Source organism: Trachymyrmex cornetzi, unplaced genomic scaffold (genome assembly GCF_001594075.2).
Source record: "Trachymyrmex cornetzi isolate Tcor2-1 unplaced genomic scaffold, Tcor1.1 scaffold85, whole genome shotgun sequence".
NCBI classification, from domain to species: domain Eukaryota; kingdom Metazoa; phylum Arthropoda; class Insecta; order Hymenoptera; family Formicidae; genus Trachymyrmex; species Trachymyrmex cornetzi.
In genome coordinates, this window is record NW_017300191.1 from 413841 (window position 1) to 431422 (window position 17582).

The window sequence follows — 17582 nt, forward strand, 5'->3', positions numbered from 1 at the left end:
TTACGGAAATAGGTGACATTTGATATCTCGATGTCCGAGTAGACGAGGATGGTCGACGTGTAGTAACCAGAGATAAAACGTGGATTAAATCTGTCCGACTTACCTTGGGACCCGCAAGTCCTGGCGTGCCCGTCGGGCCGATGGGCCCGATCGGCCCGGGCGGGCCCTTCTCCCCTGGTGCGCCGACCTCGCCCGGAATCCCCTGTCTGCCCTCATGTCCAGGAAGACCCTCGGCTCCTGGCGGACCGGGTGGTCCCGGCGGCCCGGGTTCACCCGGCTCTCCCTGTTACGTCCCAAGAGCGTTACGTCGTTACGGCTTTTCTCTCCGGCGAGAGCCCTCGACACAAGAGTGTCTCTCGGTACTCGTCGGTTTGTGCCACGGACTGACGGGGGATCGACAAGGGGAAGAGAGAGAAGAAGGGGGGGGGGGGCAGGATGGCGGAACAGTAAAAAGAAGTAAATAGGAAAGCGAGAGAACGAAAGATAGACAGAGCAAAAGAGAGAAAGAGAGAGAGAGAGAGAGGGGCACAGACGAAGTTAGTAAAGAGTGGAGAGAAAAAAGAGAGAGAGAGAGAGAGAGACAGAGAGACAGAGAAGAGGGAGGTATGTGGACTGGCGGGTGGACGCAGGAAAAAGGAGAACTCGCGAGAGAACAGTGCATGGAAACGAGAAAGATCTCTGCGCGCGCGCGCGAACGGGGGGGTACGGGGTTGCTCTTCGCGCGGATTTATGGTTTCACGATGCGGCGAGTAACTACAGCGAATTACGAAATGGACCTTTTATCGTGTTACCGTATTACTACACGTGCTGTTTCGACGGCGCGAAAGGGCGGATGAAGAGTTTTCGTTTAGCGCGAGAATTTTTCATTATCCCCCTTGTAAGAAGATGCCCAAAGATACATGAAGGTGTAACCGGATGTCGTGGAAAAATATCTTCGTGGTGGTCTTTAAGATTATTTCTTTTTTCCATAGATATACCTTCACGCGATCGTTTTCGACGTAATGTAGAAAAGTTTTCGATGTAACAGAAGCCGTTAAAAGACAGTGTCCATTGTCCGGAGTTCAAATCGTTGTACGATAAGTTCGAAGGTAATTTTGAAATATCTTTGAGCGAACAAGTTTTATCTTTCCTTCTGCAGTTATTGGCACTTATTCGAAGTAAAGTAATTTAATGAAACAGAAAAAGCCAGAGCTGGTGAGGTGAGAGAGAGAGAAAGAGAGAGATAAGTTTTTGATTATACTTTTAAGTAGTAGTTTTAACTAATGAGATTTTTGTAAAAACGTTTAATTAATTCTTGTTTCATCATTATCGGAGAGAAACTCAACAAGCGAATATCTTTGTCAATTTTTTTGCAAAATTAAACATCCCGATAATAAAATCATAAATATTTTTGAATTCCTATCGAATTAAAATTCCACTAAAATTACCGGAGAAGATCAGAATTTTATTTTTAATAATTAATACTTGTGCGCGTGTATGACGATACGAAAAATATCGCTGTCAGCACGTGTCATATGCGAAATACTACGCGTGCTCTCTGCTCGGGTCAAATATTAATTAGACCCTTCATCAAACGCATTCGGGAACGATGAATGCCGCGCGGTTCGTCGAAGGCCCAGCTATTGAAACAGCATTTTCCAGCGGCGAGATGAGACAACTCGCGTATATACGAGTGAGCAATTAATTTCTGTCACGACCGGAGAGACACATCAGCGGGGGCCGAGAGCAACCACCCCGCGCACCCCCGTGGCAAATGCGCGCGGAGAACACGTGTTTATATGCGTTCGCGAGAGACAACGCGCTGAACGCGGGAAAGACGATACGTGCGCGATAACGCGCCGCGACTCGACCACACTGAGCGCATACACATGCATGCAATCGCGAGAGCCTGGATGATGGCCGAGACAAATAACGATGAATCGTCGTTCGGTGCGTTACAGCGGGACACCACATACACGCACAATATGCCCAGGCAGACAGAAATGTACGAGCAACGCAACGTTTAGAGAAGTCTACGACACGCGGCATGCATGCGCCAGACGTATCGTACACGCACGTACTACGTATACACATATATCTGCACCCGAGGGCGCAGGTGCCCCGCGGATGAAAACTCAACCCGGAATAGCCCGTCGAGACGCGTTTTCGGAGATATACGCGGTCGTCGCGAGTGTTTTCCGTGAGGGCAACATGTTTCATGGTTGACAAAAAAGAGAGAAAGGACTGAATAATTCTTCGGCGCAGCCTATTTTTTCATTTCTCTCCCGCGCATACGCCGGAATCGATAGAGAGGCCTGAGGCACCGAGAGCCGTAATCAAACAATAGATTTGAATACTCATGCAAGAATATTCATATGAGAAGACAAATGTGAAAGTTCTGTCATATTTTAAAATAATTAAATGTCTTCGTTGTTATGGAAAAATTAGCAAATTATATAAATGTCGCTCTTTTACTTTAAAAGTGACACAATTAAAAAAAAACGTGATTTTTTTCAATTATTACCTCGAATAAGTTACGAATGTATCAGAATTATAATTTATAATTGTATAAATTTATAATATATAATTGATATAATATATAATTTGATCCAGATCATCCAGATTCTAAATCGCCGCCATATTTTTTTGAATTACTTTCAAATAAAATACAAAAAAATCTGTTCACCTTGTTAAAAATATATGTAATACACCTTAAATGAATATTACCTAATCACATCAACTAACTTAACTTTGTAAAAAATCATTACAACTCGAAAAGGATTTTTTTTAAATCGTCAAAAAGAGTGCGATTTTTAAGAGTTGTGAAATAAAAATGACAAAAAAGATATTTAATCATATTAAAAATACATATGTCGATAATATTCGATTAATTAATAATTTTTTGTCAAATTGAAAAATATTTTTCCACTCTTCTGGGAAACTTAATTTTTCGAATTGCGTCACTTTTTAAGTAAAGGAACGACGGCATGCTATTTATATTTTAAGAAAAATTTAGTCGAATAAAATCCTTTTGTTTGATTCAAATATAATAAAAATCAAGTTACACGATGGAGACTTTGATACGACTAATTAAATCAGCTTAGACTATTTCATTTTACTTTGCTTCTGCGGAATCTTCTGCGAAAAAGGAGTGGAAGCATGAAAAACGACAAACTTCTCGCATCCCATGAATACTTACAATTAGACGTAATGGGGTTCTTTAACAGAATAGTTAACTATGGTTAGCGTTTCATTATTGAATTCCCGAACGTAGTTCTAGTCGTAGCATCGCTAGAGAGAAAGGAAATTTAGCTCATTATGGCTAACCACCCCTGCCAATATTTCGCGGTTGTGCTATTGTCGTTTATTATTTCCATTACCTTTATGCTTTATCATATTCATTGTGTCAAGCATTCTCGTCTATTTCCACGTAAATATATTACAACGCGCTCGTATCTTCAAAAGCATCTCTATCGATACTCGCGATCGCGTCCGCATTGCAACTATATATTGAAATAGGTCAGACGCGTTTCTCTTTTAGAGCAGCAGATACACTTTCTGTGAAGCAGCGTTCTCGAAATAAGATTTACTCTCTCAAATAGACTTTCGGTGCAACTGCCTCTGATTTTCTTTTCCTTTAACGTCACCCCTTTTTAGTAACAAACAATCGATCCGATGTATCACGATAATCGTCTCACGAGTATACATTATATATTCGGGTTTCGGTTGACCAACGCCCGCCGGAGAATCAGCAATTACTTATTCATTCCCGACAGCTACATCAATACACCATCATCGTGCGATCATGCGACTGCGATACGATCACAGGCAAGTCTACGGATACCACCTACGCGCTATAAATCGCCCGCGCATTCATCCAGCGGGTGGATGCACACCCGTAGGTGGGTAGCACGCACACACACACACACACACACACACGCATCGCACTACGCCATAGAGAGAATAGGATAGACTGCAGATGTTACAAAGTAGTATCATGCAATGCACGCACGCACGCGCCCAATGTGTACGGGCGCGTGTGCGATTTTCGCATCGGCATGCGGGACGGGTGTGGCGGGGTCGTGCATTTTTTACTCGCGCCTTATGTGCACCGCTGCCACGTTTCCGTTTTTTTTTGCTTCCCTCTTCCCTCCCCCTTTTTTTCCCTCGCGCGCACGTTTCCCGCCGGGATTTTTTCGCGGCTACGCGACCACGTAATCCGCGCTTCTCGCGTAAAATTCCCTCTCGCGGAGGCGTTCGTGAATTTCGAATGCTTTTTTTTTTCCCTCGCGTGTGTTTTTCTTTCAGTATTGACACCCTTGCCTGCACGTGTTGTGTCGAATGCAAAATCAAACTCAATCATGAAGGTTTATTCGAAAAATATTACTGATAATTGTGAATATTTTAGCAAACTAAAAAGCATCATCAATACTTTATTTCTGTTATGTTCAAGGTTTACTTTTTATTTTATATGTATATGAAGTTGCGATAAAAATTAATAATTTGATTATAGCAAACATTTATCGCAGACATCATGGATAAACTTTAAGCGAAAGATTGTCTTTGTTGCAAACTCATCGTGAAGATTTTTTCGACAAATATATGCATTATTGATAAAAAAAATTTTTGAATGTTCCATCAGATAAATTAAAAAAATTTGTTATCGTTAATATTTTATTTTATCAAAATCCTGTCATTCTTTCAAGTTTTATTTATTATTTGATATGCATATGTCATATAGCGTTGCGATAAAGATATACAATTTAATTAATGCAAAGTTTTATCACGGACATCAAGACAAAATGTAAGCGAAAAATTGCAAAATTCAGATCCGATCTCTTTCATCGTGAAATTCAAGTTGAAAATTCTTTTGCCGGAATAGTCGAATATCTGAAAATTCTTCGACTGTAAATTTGACTCTGAAAAATTCTACGTTGTGAAACCGTAATTCTAAAAATCTTCCACCTTCGGAATTTGATAAAGCGATACATCTCGAGCGACGGGACGATATCCCCTTTGAGACCCGAACGGCGTTGGTGGAAGCCGGCCGTCGTCGCGCCGAGTCAAAGCACTACACCACGGAGCGGATGTACGAAACGTGCGGGGAGGGGAACCGGTTCCATCTCTTACTCTGAAAGAGTATAGGATATCGCACTGCTGGCACTCCACCACCGACCGCGCGTCTCCGATCTTTCGAGGAATACGAATTCGACAAGCAGCAACGCAGCAGCCAAAGCTGAGCCGAGAGGCTGTCTCTACCTTTCGCGATAGGATTTGCATTCGCCCGAGAGATGGAATATCGCGAGGCAAGGCGCGGTGGCTTTCCTTCGTGGATCTTCGTACGGTCTTTCTTTTCGCGTATCGAGACAATCGATTATCAAGAAATGGTATATACGAGGCACGCAGTAACTTGTACACGACCCCCGATAGAGAGAGTAGAGTAGAGAGAAAGAGAGAGGAAGATGGGGCGTAAGAACGGAGGTATCGAACCGTAAAATAAAAGGGTATATGTAGTAAGGGGTCCAGCGAACCTCGCGCATGTCGATATGGCGCGAACACAGCGGGATGATTCCGACTCGATCGTTGTGCGATCTTCCGAGTTACAACTACTCGAAACTTCCTTCCGCCGTGTTCGCGCCTCCTCGTTCGTTCCCTCGGACAAACGGTGCTCAGCGTGAAGCCGCGTCCGACCGCGACAAAATTCCACTACGTGATTAAAGGACGGATATATACAGCGCTGCTCGGTATCGGTTATCCGACCGATAAATAAACCCTCCTCGACAACTTCCGGTTGTCGCGACGGCGAGCGAGAACTAAGTTTGCAATCTCGGAGAAAGGGGGAATTAAATCGCCCCGGGATTCCTCCGAGGTGAGCAAACTTTTGTAACTTCTTTCCAACGCGACAGCTCGTTTCAGCGGGGCATCTTCTACTTTCACCAGCGAATTTAGAATGATCTGGTGGTGTTTAAGCGTCCTCGAGAAAGTATGAATAAACAAAAGATAAGTTCTGAAAATATTCAAGTTAATCTGCAATATTTCTTTCTCGCCCCCACCCCCCTTTTTTTATTTCTTTCCCTACTTTCAAATGCGAGAGCAATTTAATAAATCAGTGACTTTTCTAACTTTTTAAAATAAAAATTTAATTTATTTGTCAACATCTCTTTTTAAAAAGTTACTAACTTATCGAACTATATATATAGCGACGCAACTTAAAAAATTTAATGCCCAAAAAATAATGCAGAACGATTTTACGGAAATATTGAGTAACAATTTGTGTGATACATTTAAATTGATAAAATGTTTCGAAATAGAACGTCTTCTAAAAATAGATCGCCGAAGAGTTCTGTTGCAAAATTCAAATCGAGCACCATTCGTCGAGGGATCGATAAAAGGGAAGGAAAATAAGGGGACTTCCCGAAAAGCAGGCGCACTTACTTTCAGTGGTATGATGTTCTGCGCTGAGATATTAACCCCTTTCTCCTGAAGATCCTAAAAGTAGGTCAACACTACGGGTAAAAAACCAAATCGCTACAAGACAAGAACAGGAGGAGGGGGGGGATGAGAGGGGGGGGGGGGGGAACGATTTCGGTATCGGGCGGAAAGCATGGGGTTCACGTCGATTTTTTTCAGGGGGTGGGTAGGGGAGGATACGGGTTCTCGTATCTCACTGCTCTTCCGAATCCAAGGCATGCCCAGAGATATACCTAAATACTGTAACTTAAAGTAAACACCATTACCAACCAAAAACCAAAGTGAAAAAGTGCGTCGCCGATGGTCGTTCATTCAGTGGTCTCTCATTATCGTTCGATCACGATCAATAACACAAGTATCACACGATATGCATCAACATATTTACCCGCAATTATATTATTCTGCACACTTTAACCTTTACAGGACGGGAAAGCCAACTATAGAGGTGCTAAAATAGTATCATATTTCGAAGCAACAAATACAATAAAATTATAACGAATCTTCAGAAAAAACTGTAAGATTTAAAAGATAGATCTCCATCCTCTAAAGATTAAAGAGTAAATTCCTTCTGAGATTATATTAAGTCGGAATCGATGATCGACAGAGGAAAGAGAGGCCCCGATTCGACGATCGAGCATCGACGACGCGCTTCGTTTCATATAAACCAACGAGAGAACGCTACACCGAAAGCACCGCACGAGGCAACGACTAGCTAAAGAACAACTGGACGACGAGATCCGCGGCCTGTCGCGCATCCGGGATGTATGCGACGACGCGCGGACACAAAAAAAAAAAACTGACATACAGGTGGTATAACAAGGGGTTGACGGTGGGGAAAAGTGGACACAGTGGGGACAGGGAGTGAAAAGAAGAAGAGAAGAAGCGACGACGACTACGACAGTGTTGTTGGACAATGACGAGATGACGGGTAAGAAACAGCGGGGGGAGGCGATTGAGGAGATTTGGAGGACGTCCGTCCGGATCGCGACACCGAGAAGCGTGTCGCGCCTTCCGAGGAGGAGGAAGCCGGTTTACCTTGAGGGCGACGATTTCCGCGTAGCCGAGCGTCCCGCCGCGGAGCGTCGTCACCGACCTCTTTAACCCCAATCCCTGTGCATTGACCCGTAGGCGAGAAAAAAGGCAAGGTTTATTTATTTGCTCTCGTACTGCGATGTCGCGTTGCCGTTGGCTGTTGGCGGTCGACCGGCGAGCGAGCGCGTAACAGATTTTTGCATGAAATTTGTTTTCACGACAGATGGAATCCGCGTGCGGGAATGAAGCACAGTGCGAGAGATCGACGCGATTTTTTTCCCTCGCGCTAGGGTTTCGTCTGGTTAAGACAATGGCTGCGTTCAGCAGAAAAAATTAACTTTACACTCTTATAGAAATCCAACGTAGAGAACGTGTGTAATACTTAATTCATTAATTTTTAATATTAAAAGCACTGTACAAGTACAGTGGTTTTAATTTTACAACAGTTGTCCTTATAAAAATTTAGTTCTCTGGAAGGAAAGTAATTAATTATGTATTTTTAGTATTAAAAGCATTGTACAACTGTTGTAAGACTTAAAAGCACTATACAACAGTTTTTTAATAATTTAATTTTATAATAGTTGTCGATACAAAAATTTAACATCGAAAGGCAGTAATTAATTACTTATTTCGAGTACTAAAAACATTATACAACAGTGCTTTTAATACTCAAAGGAAGCATATAATTAATTACTATCTTCCAGTATAAAATTTTTGTAAGAGCAACTGTCATAAAATTCTTTAATATGATTGTAATTTGTATATTTAAATCTAGTGAGGAATTAAGGGCAAGACCAATTATATTAAAGAATTTCACAACAGCGCTGCAAATCTCTGCTTGAACGCAGCCAATCACACCAATTCCGCACTGCCGCTGCATTTTGACGGATGGCGCGCGACGGATCGTTCGTTTTCCGTTGTACGTCGTTCGAACGTGCAAAACGTCGTGAACGAGTTACGTTTTACGACGACAAATCGCACGCAACAGTTGACGCGATTTTTTTCCGGACCATTATTTTTATCCTGCCGTTATTTATTGATGACAAATGTTTACTGTATAATAAAACTCATTTCCTTCCTCCGTACAATAAGTGCATAAAATAAAATATCACTTTCGAATAATTTCATTTACAAAACTTGTAATTTAGATATGATCGCAAAAATGAAATCAACTATCGTTTCCTAATTACTGCTTTAATATCTAAAACTGCGTCTGTTTAGCTTACTCCGGAATCGATTTTGTCTTAATAAAAACCTAGAAAAATACATATTTTTATATACTGCCAAAAATTTCCGGGAAATAATTTTATTGAATAGAGCTTAGATAAAAAATCTTCATAAATAAAGCTCCAGTATATACAAGTATCAGCGTATCCTAGTATTTATGTAAAATATTGTGTTCTTAAATTGATTATAACAAGAATCTTATTAACTTATAATTGAAACCGAAACAAGATTGACAAAAATCATCGTAAAATTACATGTTGGCCGGAAACTTTTGGCAGCCACTGTATAATCTTCATATCGTAAATTTCATTTAGCCGTCGATCGTCTGTGCTTCATCGCACGCGGACTCCGTGCGTGATATGCTCGTCGTCGTGCGGCAACGCATCGATCGATACTCGGGCGTGCTTGTTGCACGTTGGATCGAGAGGACGCAGAACCTCGGTGATTTCGCCCTGGACACGAGCGTATGCATATGCATGTGCACGGACAAATGCATCGTGCATGCATCGTCGTCCTCGAATGAAATCGCTCGAGCATCGCTCGACTTCCAGGGTGAAACTCTGGCTAGGTCCTCGAACTCGACAACGACAGGAGGAACAGTATACCTCCTCGTCGTATGACACTTCGTGTCATACGAAAGAAATCGCGCGCGCAAGTGCGCTCGAGCGGAATGAGGAAGCCCCGACCTTAGAAAAAAAAAAAAAAAAAAAAAAAAAGCGATGGGTTAAATAAAACGTCAGATCCTTTATATAGGATCGAGGATCGCTGAGCGAAATGTTATTTCAGACGCTTTGACGATTTTACAAATCTCGTTTTCGCGCGAGAGATTTAATTATCACGTATATATAAACGCGGTGACGAATTAGGCCACCACCCGTAGAGAGCTTCGGATATATGATTTCCCGGAGGATTCGTATATAAAAGTCCTCGTTCTACTTCGGATCGCTCCAAAGCGGAGCTTCCCCTGCGCATGACACTAATTTTCTTCCCTTCGATTCGCTCCCAGATATTTCTGAAATTCTTCGGGCTGAAATCACGAAATCCGTGTAATTTATTCGATTAATCGTCGGTCCTTTGACGCTTCACGGCGACGCGATCGAGAAGGCGTTAATAACGTTCCAGCTCGAGTGCACTTTTACCACGTGAAATGGGATTTGCAGCTTTACGCGCGATGAAAATATCGTTTTACTTCTTCTGCCCGCACACCCTCTTCCGCCGTCCCTTCAGGATTTATCCCGTATTCTTCTCGCATCTCTTTCTCACTCCGCCCTGCGTGCAGCCCGCCGGTACTACACGCCGGTACTACACACGTTCCTCCCGTGGTACACATCGGGACTTTACGAGATTGCGCTCTGAAGGACGACGACGGAGGGCTGCAGGGCGAGAAATGAGAGAGCGCGGCACGCATTTTCGCATTACGACTGCGCCGGCGGATATTGCTTTACTCTGCGCCAGGATAGCGTAGCTTAGATACCTTTACTGCGGACAAGACGTCGAATCCGGGGCTGCCCAGCTCGCCCTTCTGCCCTTTGTCGCCGGGTCGGCCCTGTGAACAAAACAGACGCTGTGTATTACGTAGAGTAATAACGACGATACAATAGACAGGAATGAACGGGCTTTTTTTTTTCGAAATGAGTGTTGTATCATAACCGTGTAGCAATCAAATATCTCTCGGCTCTTGCTGCGCATTATTTCTAATTTGTGAGGTAGCTATAAAACTCGGAGAGAAAATTGGATTTTTTTAGTTTCTTTTTTCTTTTCATGTGCAATTCTATACAATATTTTAAGAGAATTTTACCATCTCTTTTTTGATCTGTTAAATATCATCTCTTTTTGATGTTAAAACGATACGGCCGGGATTTCATTTTCACATCAGCTTTGCGTGTTGAATCACTATGAAGACACTTCCGACTTTCAGCTTTAATTAAGAATTCTGGCGCACTCATTCCGTGTTAGAAATATCCGATAGCGTAGAGCTCAAAATGTCTGTATGAAGATTCTACAGATTCTACTATTAATTAAATGAGACTCTCTTTCAGATAATTTTCTAAAATCTACAATGATATTTTAGACGCAAGATTTTGCACTTTAATCTCGCCGTCAATTATTCTTCATAATGACACATACAATTAGTCCTTAACTATTTTACCTTCACAAACGTAATTACTTATATCAATGACTTATATCAATTCAATAAATATAAATGCTCGCTACAATTCATGCCATCAAATTAGAAAGCAACGTCAACTAAATTTCTCAACATTTTTGTCACTCTTTGTAACAAATAAAAAAAATTAAATTATTAGACAAATTAGAGAAGATATTACTCTAAAAAAAAATACTACATTTTAATAAATATTTGTTTGAATAGTTTTAAAGAAATATCTACTAAATGTAAATATTTCTTTGATATACAAAACACATTTTTTTTATTGAATAAATATTTGTTTATTGTAAGTTTAACTTAGTGCTATTCAAAGAAATATGTATCAAGATTTAATAATTTTTTTCTCAATGTAGACAAATTTAAAAATCAAACCGCATATTTTCTTTTATACTGTATAAAATACTGCGCTAGGATCAGATTCAATCTACAGTTGTTCTAGTGACGATATATCCGATCAAAAGTTCGAACCAAAATCCTATAAAAAATCAATCCTATTTCACTGCATGCAGTTTTTTCAGATCCACTTCTGCGTATCTACTGTATCGATGCGCGAGAACTATATTATCGTGTGACGTATCCTTCACGGCGTATCTTGATGAAGAGAACGCGGACCTGCATAAAATTTCGAACTTCGTGAACCTGCAGACACACGAGGGCGATTCGGATAATGCGATCCAACGAGGGTTAAAATCGCAATTTAATATTTCGTCCGGGTCAGCTCGCAGGGTAGATAGAGAAGCGCGGTTGTAAATTTCCAAGAAGATAAACCTGTGTGTTTGCACGCCGGATCTTGCTTCTCCGAGTGAGTAGCGAGTAGAGAGTAAACTGCGTGATCCCGAGGCAAATTGCGGAGTCACTGCTACCCGCCGCTTGCAACCCGCGCTACGACTATTTGCACGAAATCCGATATAAACGCCGGATTCGTTATTCGAATCTCGGAATATCCTTAGTACGGTTCGGCGCCGGGTATTGGTTGCCAGTGACTATGTACATACTCGTTTGCCACACTCGTTTAAAAAGAAAACGCCGGCCAGGCAAAGAGAGGAACGCGCGAGGAAGGAGTCGATCGTGCGGGTCCTTTTCTTCCCGGCCATCGACAGAACAAACAACTAGCGATATTTGCAATGCACTTATTGCTCTCCCTTCCTCCTACCCTCGTTTCCTCCCTTTTTCTCTCTCCCTTTTTCAATCGTGCACGTACTCGTTTTCCTCCTCTCGGACACATTTCCTCGCTATCTATTTGTTCTGTCGTTTGTACCTTACCGCCACCGAGATCCAGTCACGTCAGTGTCCTACCATACAATACGTCCTCATGTATATTCTCTCCCCAGTCTATCAGGCACCTGAGCGTACAGAGTATTCCAAAACCATCGTCCGTGAATTCCTCGTAACAGATTGTTCTTTGATGAAAATTTTGTTGGACAAATAATGGCCGTACGCAAGCGAGGCGTTAAATTTTCCCGAGGATAGACAATTAATTTGGGGGATTGTTTCAGTTTGATTGTACAAGGCCGAAAGTAATCGGCTCACTGTCATATATCTAAGATCAATTTATTTAAAAGTACATGTAGAATATCATTTCAATGTCTAACTTTGATGTAATCGGCGCTTTTCTTACTTCTAGTTAGTTGATGTATTCGTATAAGTGGTTTTGTTCTAATCTTTTAATATTGTTAAGAACAATTAAATTATTAAAATCAGTTTTACGATGAAAAGCTAAACGCTGATTACTCAGTCCACGTTATTCGTACGTATAGAAAAAAAAACAATTTTGTTAAAATATATTTAAAATTTTTAACAATATTAAATCTTGTAGAACCATATGTGTGAAAAAGTAAAATTTTGTTGAATTCAGATTTTAAAATAATTTTATTTGGTTATCAAAATGAAAAATATTGAAAATAAAAATATTGAAAATTCAAACTGATTGCTAAAATTTCAAATTTTTTTTACAGCAATGCTCAATTTTTAATTTCCAATATAATTGTTTTGATCCAACAAAATTATTTTCAGATCTGTATATATCCAGCAAAATTTTAGCTCTTTCAACAAAATTGTTCTTTTCACGTAATAAAGTTCGCTGAATATCTTGAAAGGTTGGCTTTGATAAAAATATTTTAATACAATTTTTGTGTAAATATAAATTTTTATGCCTCCCCCAATTGAAATTCTGGATATGTCTATATATGAAATCACAATCTTTTTCTGTTTCTTCTTCTTGTTAGCATGTGGTATATCTCGGTAGCTGCGTGTCTTAAATAATGACAATATTCAAATAATATCCACTCGAGATCAAGTAAGAGATTATATTTTCTTATCTGACCGCCCGCATGGCGAAAAAACACTTATTAGTGTGTCGTCAATCTTCTTAATTAATCACGTAGCGTCTGTAATTAAGGGAAATAGCAGTAATTCCGTGACATCCTGAGCGACATCAAACGTATACGCGAAACACCGCCGGGCACGTGTGTGTACACCAATAGACAGAGGCTGTTCTCTACGGTAAGGCAAACTAGGTGGCCACAAAGGGCTACCGACGCGCATACAAGGGCCTGTCATGCGAAAAGACTTTGCGTGTCACGAGGACCTTGCATAACCGAGAGTCACGCATATACAAGAGGATGCATGTACGGGGATATAATACAAGGACCCCGTCGTTGTAACCAGCACGAGTCTCGTGCAACCATCTCGTATGCCGAGACGAGTTCTCGAAGCAAACGTGCGGACTATGGAACTTCTATATCCTAATACGTGAATTTACATATTCCGTTAGACGACGGTTTTCATCTTATCTACCTCTCGCGAGTATCTATACAGATCCGACCTCGTTGAAAGCGACAACTCCAAAAGCGCAATGATGTGCGCTCAGTCGGTTTGCATGTGCAACAGCCAGACAGATATATAATAAGACGGCGAAATAAGGAATGCGGAATAATCAATCCGTGCTCCTGTCGCTCCGATATTCGCGTGTCTACTTTCTCGAAGGGACATGTTGCCATTACCTATGTATAGACTGTTATACATTTATGGATGATAAACGAAATGATGATGGCAAGAAACGACCTTCTACGTGTCGCGACTTTGTACGTCTCGCGTCCATTTAAGCGCGAAAAGAAGGTGATAGCAGACCAGTTGATGAATAGGTTCAACCGATGAGTCGGATTGGAGTTAAAAGATCGCATCTCGGAGAAAATACAACGATCGAGCGCAGCCAAGTAACTGCTTCCCGACGAACAGCGGAGTTAATAGAGTAAGTGAGTGCAAGTGAGCGAGCAAATCTTCAATTTAAAATCCGATTCATCTTCCAATCCTATTCGACCACACTGCTGCACACTGCAACCGCGACCAAGAATATGGAGTTGTCTTAATAAATCACAACTCTGACTACGGAGAAGAGAGTCGTATGTTTAAAAAATACAATGTAAATTTTTATACTGAATTTTAATAAACTATTTTTGCATACGAAAGCTGAGTACTTTGTTAATCATATAATGATTTTACACAATAACGTCGCTTTTTTAATAACAAAGCTTTTTTTCGCTGTACAAATATATTCATAGGTAAGTGAATTATAGTGATTTTCTTGTTTATTTTCAATACTATTTTATCGTAAAAATTTTAAAAAGTTGACTGTAGCTAAAAAACAGTCGACGCCTGTACGGAAAGAACGGTTTTGATGAAGTATATAAAAATTTAACTAGATGCAGATCTGAAAATAATTTTGTTGAACTATTAAAATAATTATGTAGACGCTCAAGCTGGTTGCTAGAATATAAAAGTTTTATGCAGCACTGCTCATCACGCTTGAGTTTCCTACATAATTATTTTGATGGTTCAACAAAATTATTTTTAAATCCGTGTGTGTGTATCTAGTTACATTTTTAAAATCGTTCTTTTCGTGTCTGTAAACTCGTAAATTAATATTGCAACTTTAATATAGTCAATATTTTTTATCAACACGCTATGTATCAAAAATCTTAAAGTACCAAAGAGAAATACTTTCTACGGAAAGGACGATTTTGCTCTAATAACTGAAAATTTAGGTATAGATTTGAAAATAATTTTGTTGGATCATCAAAATAATTACGTAGAACGCTCAAACTGGTTGCTAAAATGTCAAAACATTTTGCAGCAACGTTCATCATGCTTTAATTTTCTACGTAATTATTTTAATGGTTCAACAAAATTATTTTCAAATCTGTATCTAGCTAAATTATTTTCAGAACTGTATATAGTTAAATTTTTAATTCCTTCAAAATCGTTTTTTCCGTTTGATCAATTTTCATGCTATCAAAATAACAATAACACAATAATAATTTTCTCAATTATTCGTATTCGTATAAGAGTGCCAGTAAAAATATTTGCATCGAATTTTCATTTGATTTTAAAGTTTGATACGTTTTCATTCGCATTGCCTGCATTTGATCCGTTGCTCGTCAAAAACAAAGTCTGATAGCGAAATGTATATGGTATACCGAAAGTATCACCCATATGATTGATCATCCTGTATTTTTGCGACTAATTCGATCAACATACGTCAGCTGTTGCAAACAAGGGAGTCGAGGAAAAGTGTCAGAGCAAAACGAGCGATTGGTACCTAAATGCGTTCCCGTTTCTTCGATTATATTTAGATTGCGATTCGAATACCGATCGAATCGTGTCTCGAAATATATCAAGACTAAATATCTTACTCCAATTCCTACTGAACTGCAAAGTAGACCAGAAAAGTTTCATCCTTTTAGGAACAGCTGCGCCTGACGGAAACTCGATATCAAAATTCTCTCTCTCTCTCTCTCTCTCTCTCTCTCTCTCTCTCTCTCTCTCTCTCTCTCTCTCGTCATTATCTTTACGTCCGTCATTTCAAACGGTTGATTTTATTGCTTTCTTGATCGTCGTCTTTTCAGACGAGAGCGACGTCTTACCTTTTCCGTAACAGTATCTGATTATATAATATACACATATATACGTATATATACAACCTTAGTAAAAAATATTAGATACTTATTTTTTTTCATTCATCTAGAATTCTTTTACCTACATTGTTATCTTATTAGTTACCAGCATATAAACAGTATATAAATTTAAAAGATTCTTGAAACAAAATGCCATAATCAATTTTTGAGCTAGAACTTTAAATAATAGTTAATAAGATGCTCCAATATTTTTGACCAAGGCTGTATCTATAATATGTAAAATACTTATTAAACTAAATCGATCGGAAAGAGAGAAAGAGAAGCACACGATTTAAATAAATTGTCAATCATATTTAAGAACAGTGGAACAAGCAAATGCTCCCAAAATGTCTTAAATGACCTCGTTTCAAACCTGTGCAATTAGGACAGAAAATTTAGATAAGGCATATCTAATTTTATATCGTATCGGTTAAAATATGTATGAGCATTGGCCGATATCGACAGTTCAGTCAAGCAAAAAATTACAAAGATATCTCCGTATATTTAATCACAAATTGATTATTTCGCAATGTCTAGCATTTGTTTTGGTGTCGATCGACTTTATAAAATAAAATGTTAAAAAATTTCATAAATCTGTACAACCTGGGAATACCTGTGCGTGTAAACGAAAAAAAAAAAAAGAAATTACTGAATTATTTATTACAATATGACACCTCGCGTAAACATAAATTTTGGTAAAACAGGTTTCTCGCCGCACAAAATAAATTATGATTAAAACTCTCTCACGCCCATAACCATTATTCCATTAAATAATGTTATTCTCAGAACGTTAAGCGTCGCAAAATAAAATATTGCCTCTCACGTTTTTACGAAGCAATTAATCTCGCACGCTTGTAACGCCGCGACGAAATTAAAATGTAAATTATGCGGTGAACTTACCGGATCACCTTTGGGCCCGTCCAAGCCGATGGGTCCCTGAAAGAACACCGCCAGTGAGTGCCAGTCGTCGTTCACGCGTCCGTAACGACGAACGAAGAAAAGTGAAAAATTGCGTGCGGGCTGAGCGAGCCCTTGGAAATCTCATTCCTTGTGTATGTAACATGTAATAAATACGGGCGAGAGCGCGACAAACCAGAACCGTGATGAGTCGTTATGCTTCCAGGCGCGACAAAAGTGCATTCGCATGATCCTCTCTGATGTGACGCGTACATTTGCGACGACCGAGGAAGCGCTGTTAATAGAAATTTTATTCGGCACACGATGAATGTTTAATTTCGCGCAGCTTCGATTCTGATGGAGCAACTTTCATATTTGATGCCGGGTCATATCTCGAAATTGGCGTTTCACCATTGCGCCAATTTATACTGAATTTCTTTCGATACCGTTTGCCACCGTGATTAATCAGACTCGACAAATAAACGTCAGTTATTTTACATTTCGTATCTAATTTACATATTTTTCATTACATACAATTTAAATAAGAGCTACGCGCAAATATTCTTTATCAATTGATCGAGCGTTACAATGTAACGTCGTGAAAAATAAATTTTGCCCGTAATAAAATTTTACTTTTTCATACGAATTTCATGGAAACAAACCTTTCTTCGTATACTATTCGAAATATTCAAATTTTATTGATATAAATCGATCGCGAGTTTTCGTACGAATAAAAACGTTGATAGGTGGCTCAAGAGTGTCGGTAATTAAAACGAGAAATGATCGTATACGCAACAAGTGAAGAATGCAATTAACCCGTTTCCTCACCAATATGCGTATGACAGTTGCACCTTCAG

The 17582-nt window shown here is 39.8% G+C and overlaps 1 protein-coding gene across 17 annotated transcripts in view; it reads right to left on the bottom strand.

Moving 5' to 3' along the window:
• The window catches only part of LOC108769074 (collagen alpha chain CG42342), a 179961-nt gene that overhangs the window by 35193 nt on the left and 127186 nt on the right, over positions 1-17582 (bottom strand). For 13 of the 17 annotated variants that reach the window (XM_018519848.1, XM_018519846.1, XM_018519853.1 and 10 more), the window contains 4 exons: positions 16729-16764; positions 10184-10255; positions 7486-7572; positions 104-283 (listed from right to left, as the gene is read on the bottom strand). In XM_018519848.1, the coding sequence (XP_018375350.1) occupies positions 104-283; positions 7486-7572; positions 10184-10255; positions 16729-16764 (375 nt within the window). Of the gene's footprint in view, positions 1-103; positions 284-6414; positions 6469-7485; positions 7573-10183; positions 10256-16728; positions 16765-17582 lie in introns of all 17 variants that reach the window. The other 4 variants (XM_018519850.1, XM_018519845.1, XM_018519851.1 and 1 more) reach the window with 3 other exon arrangements.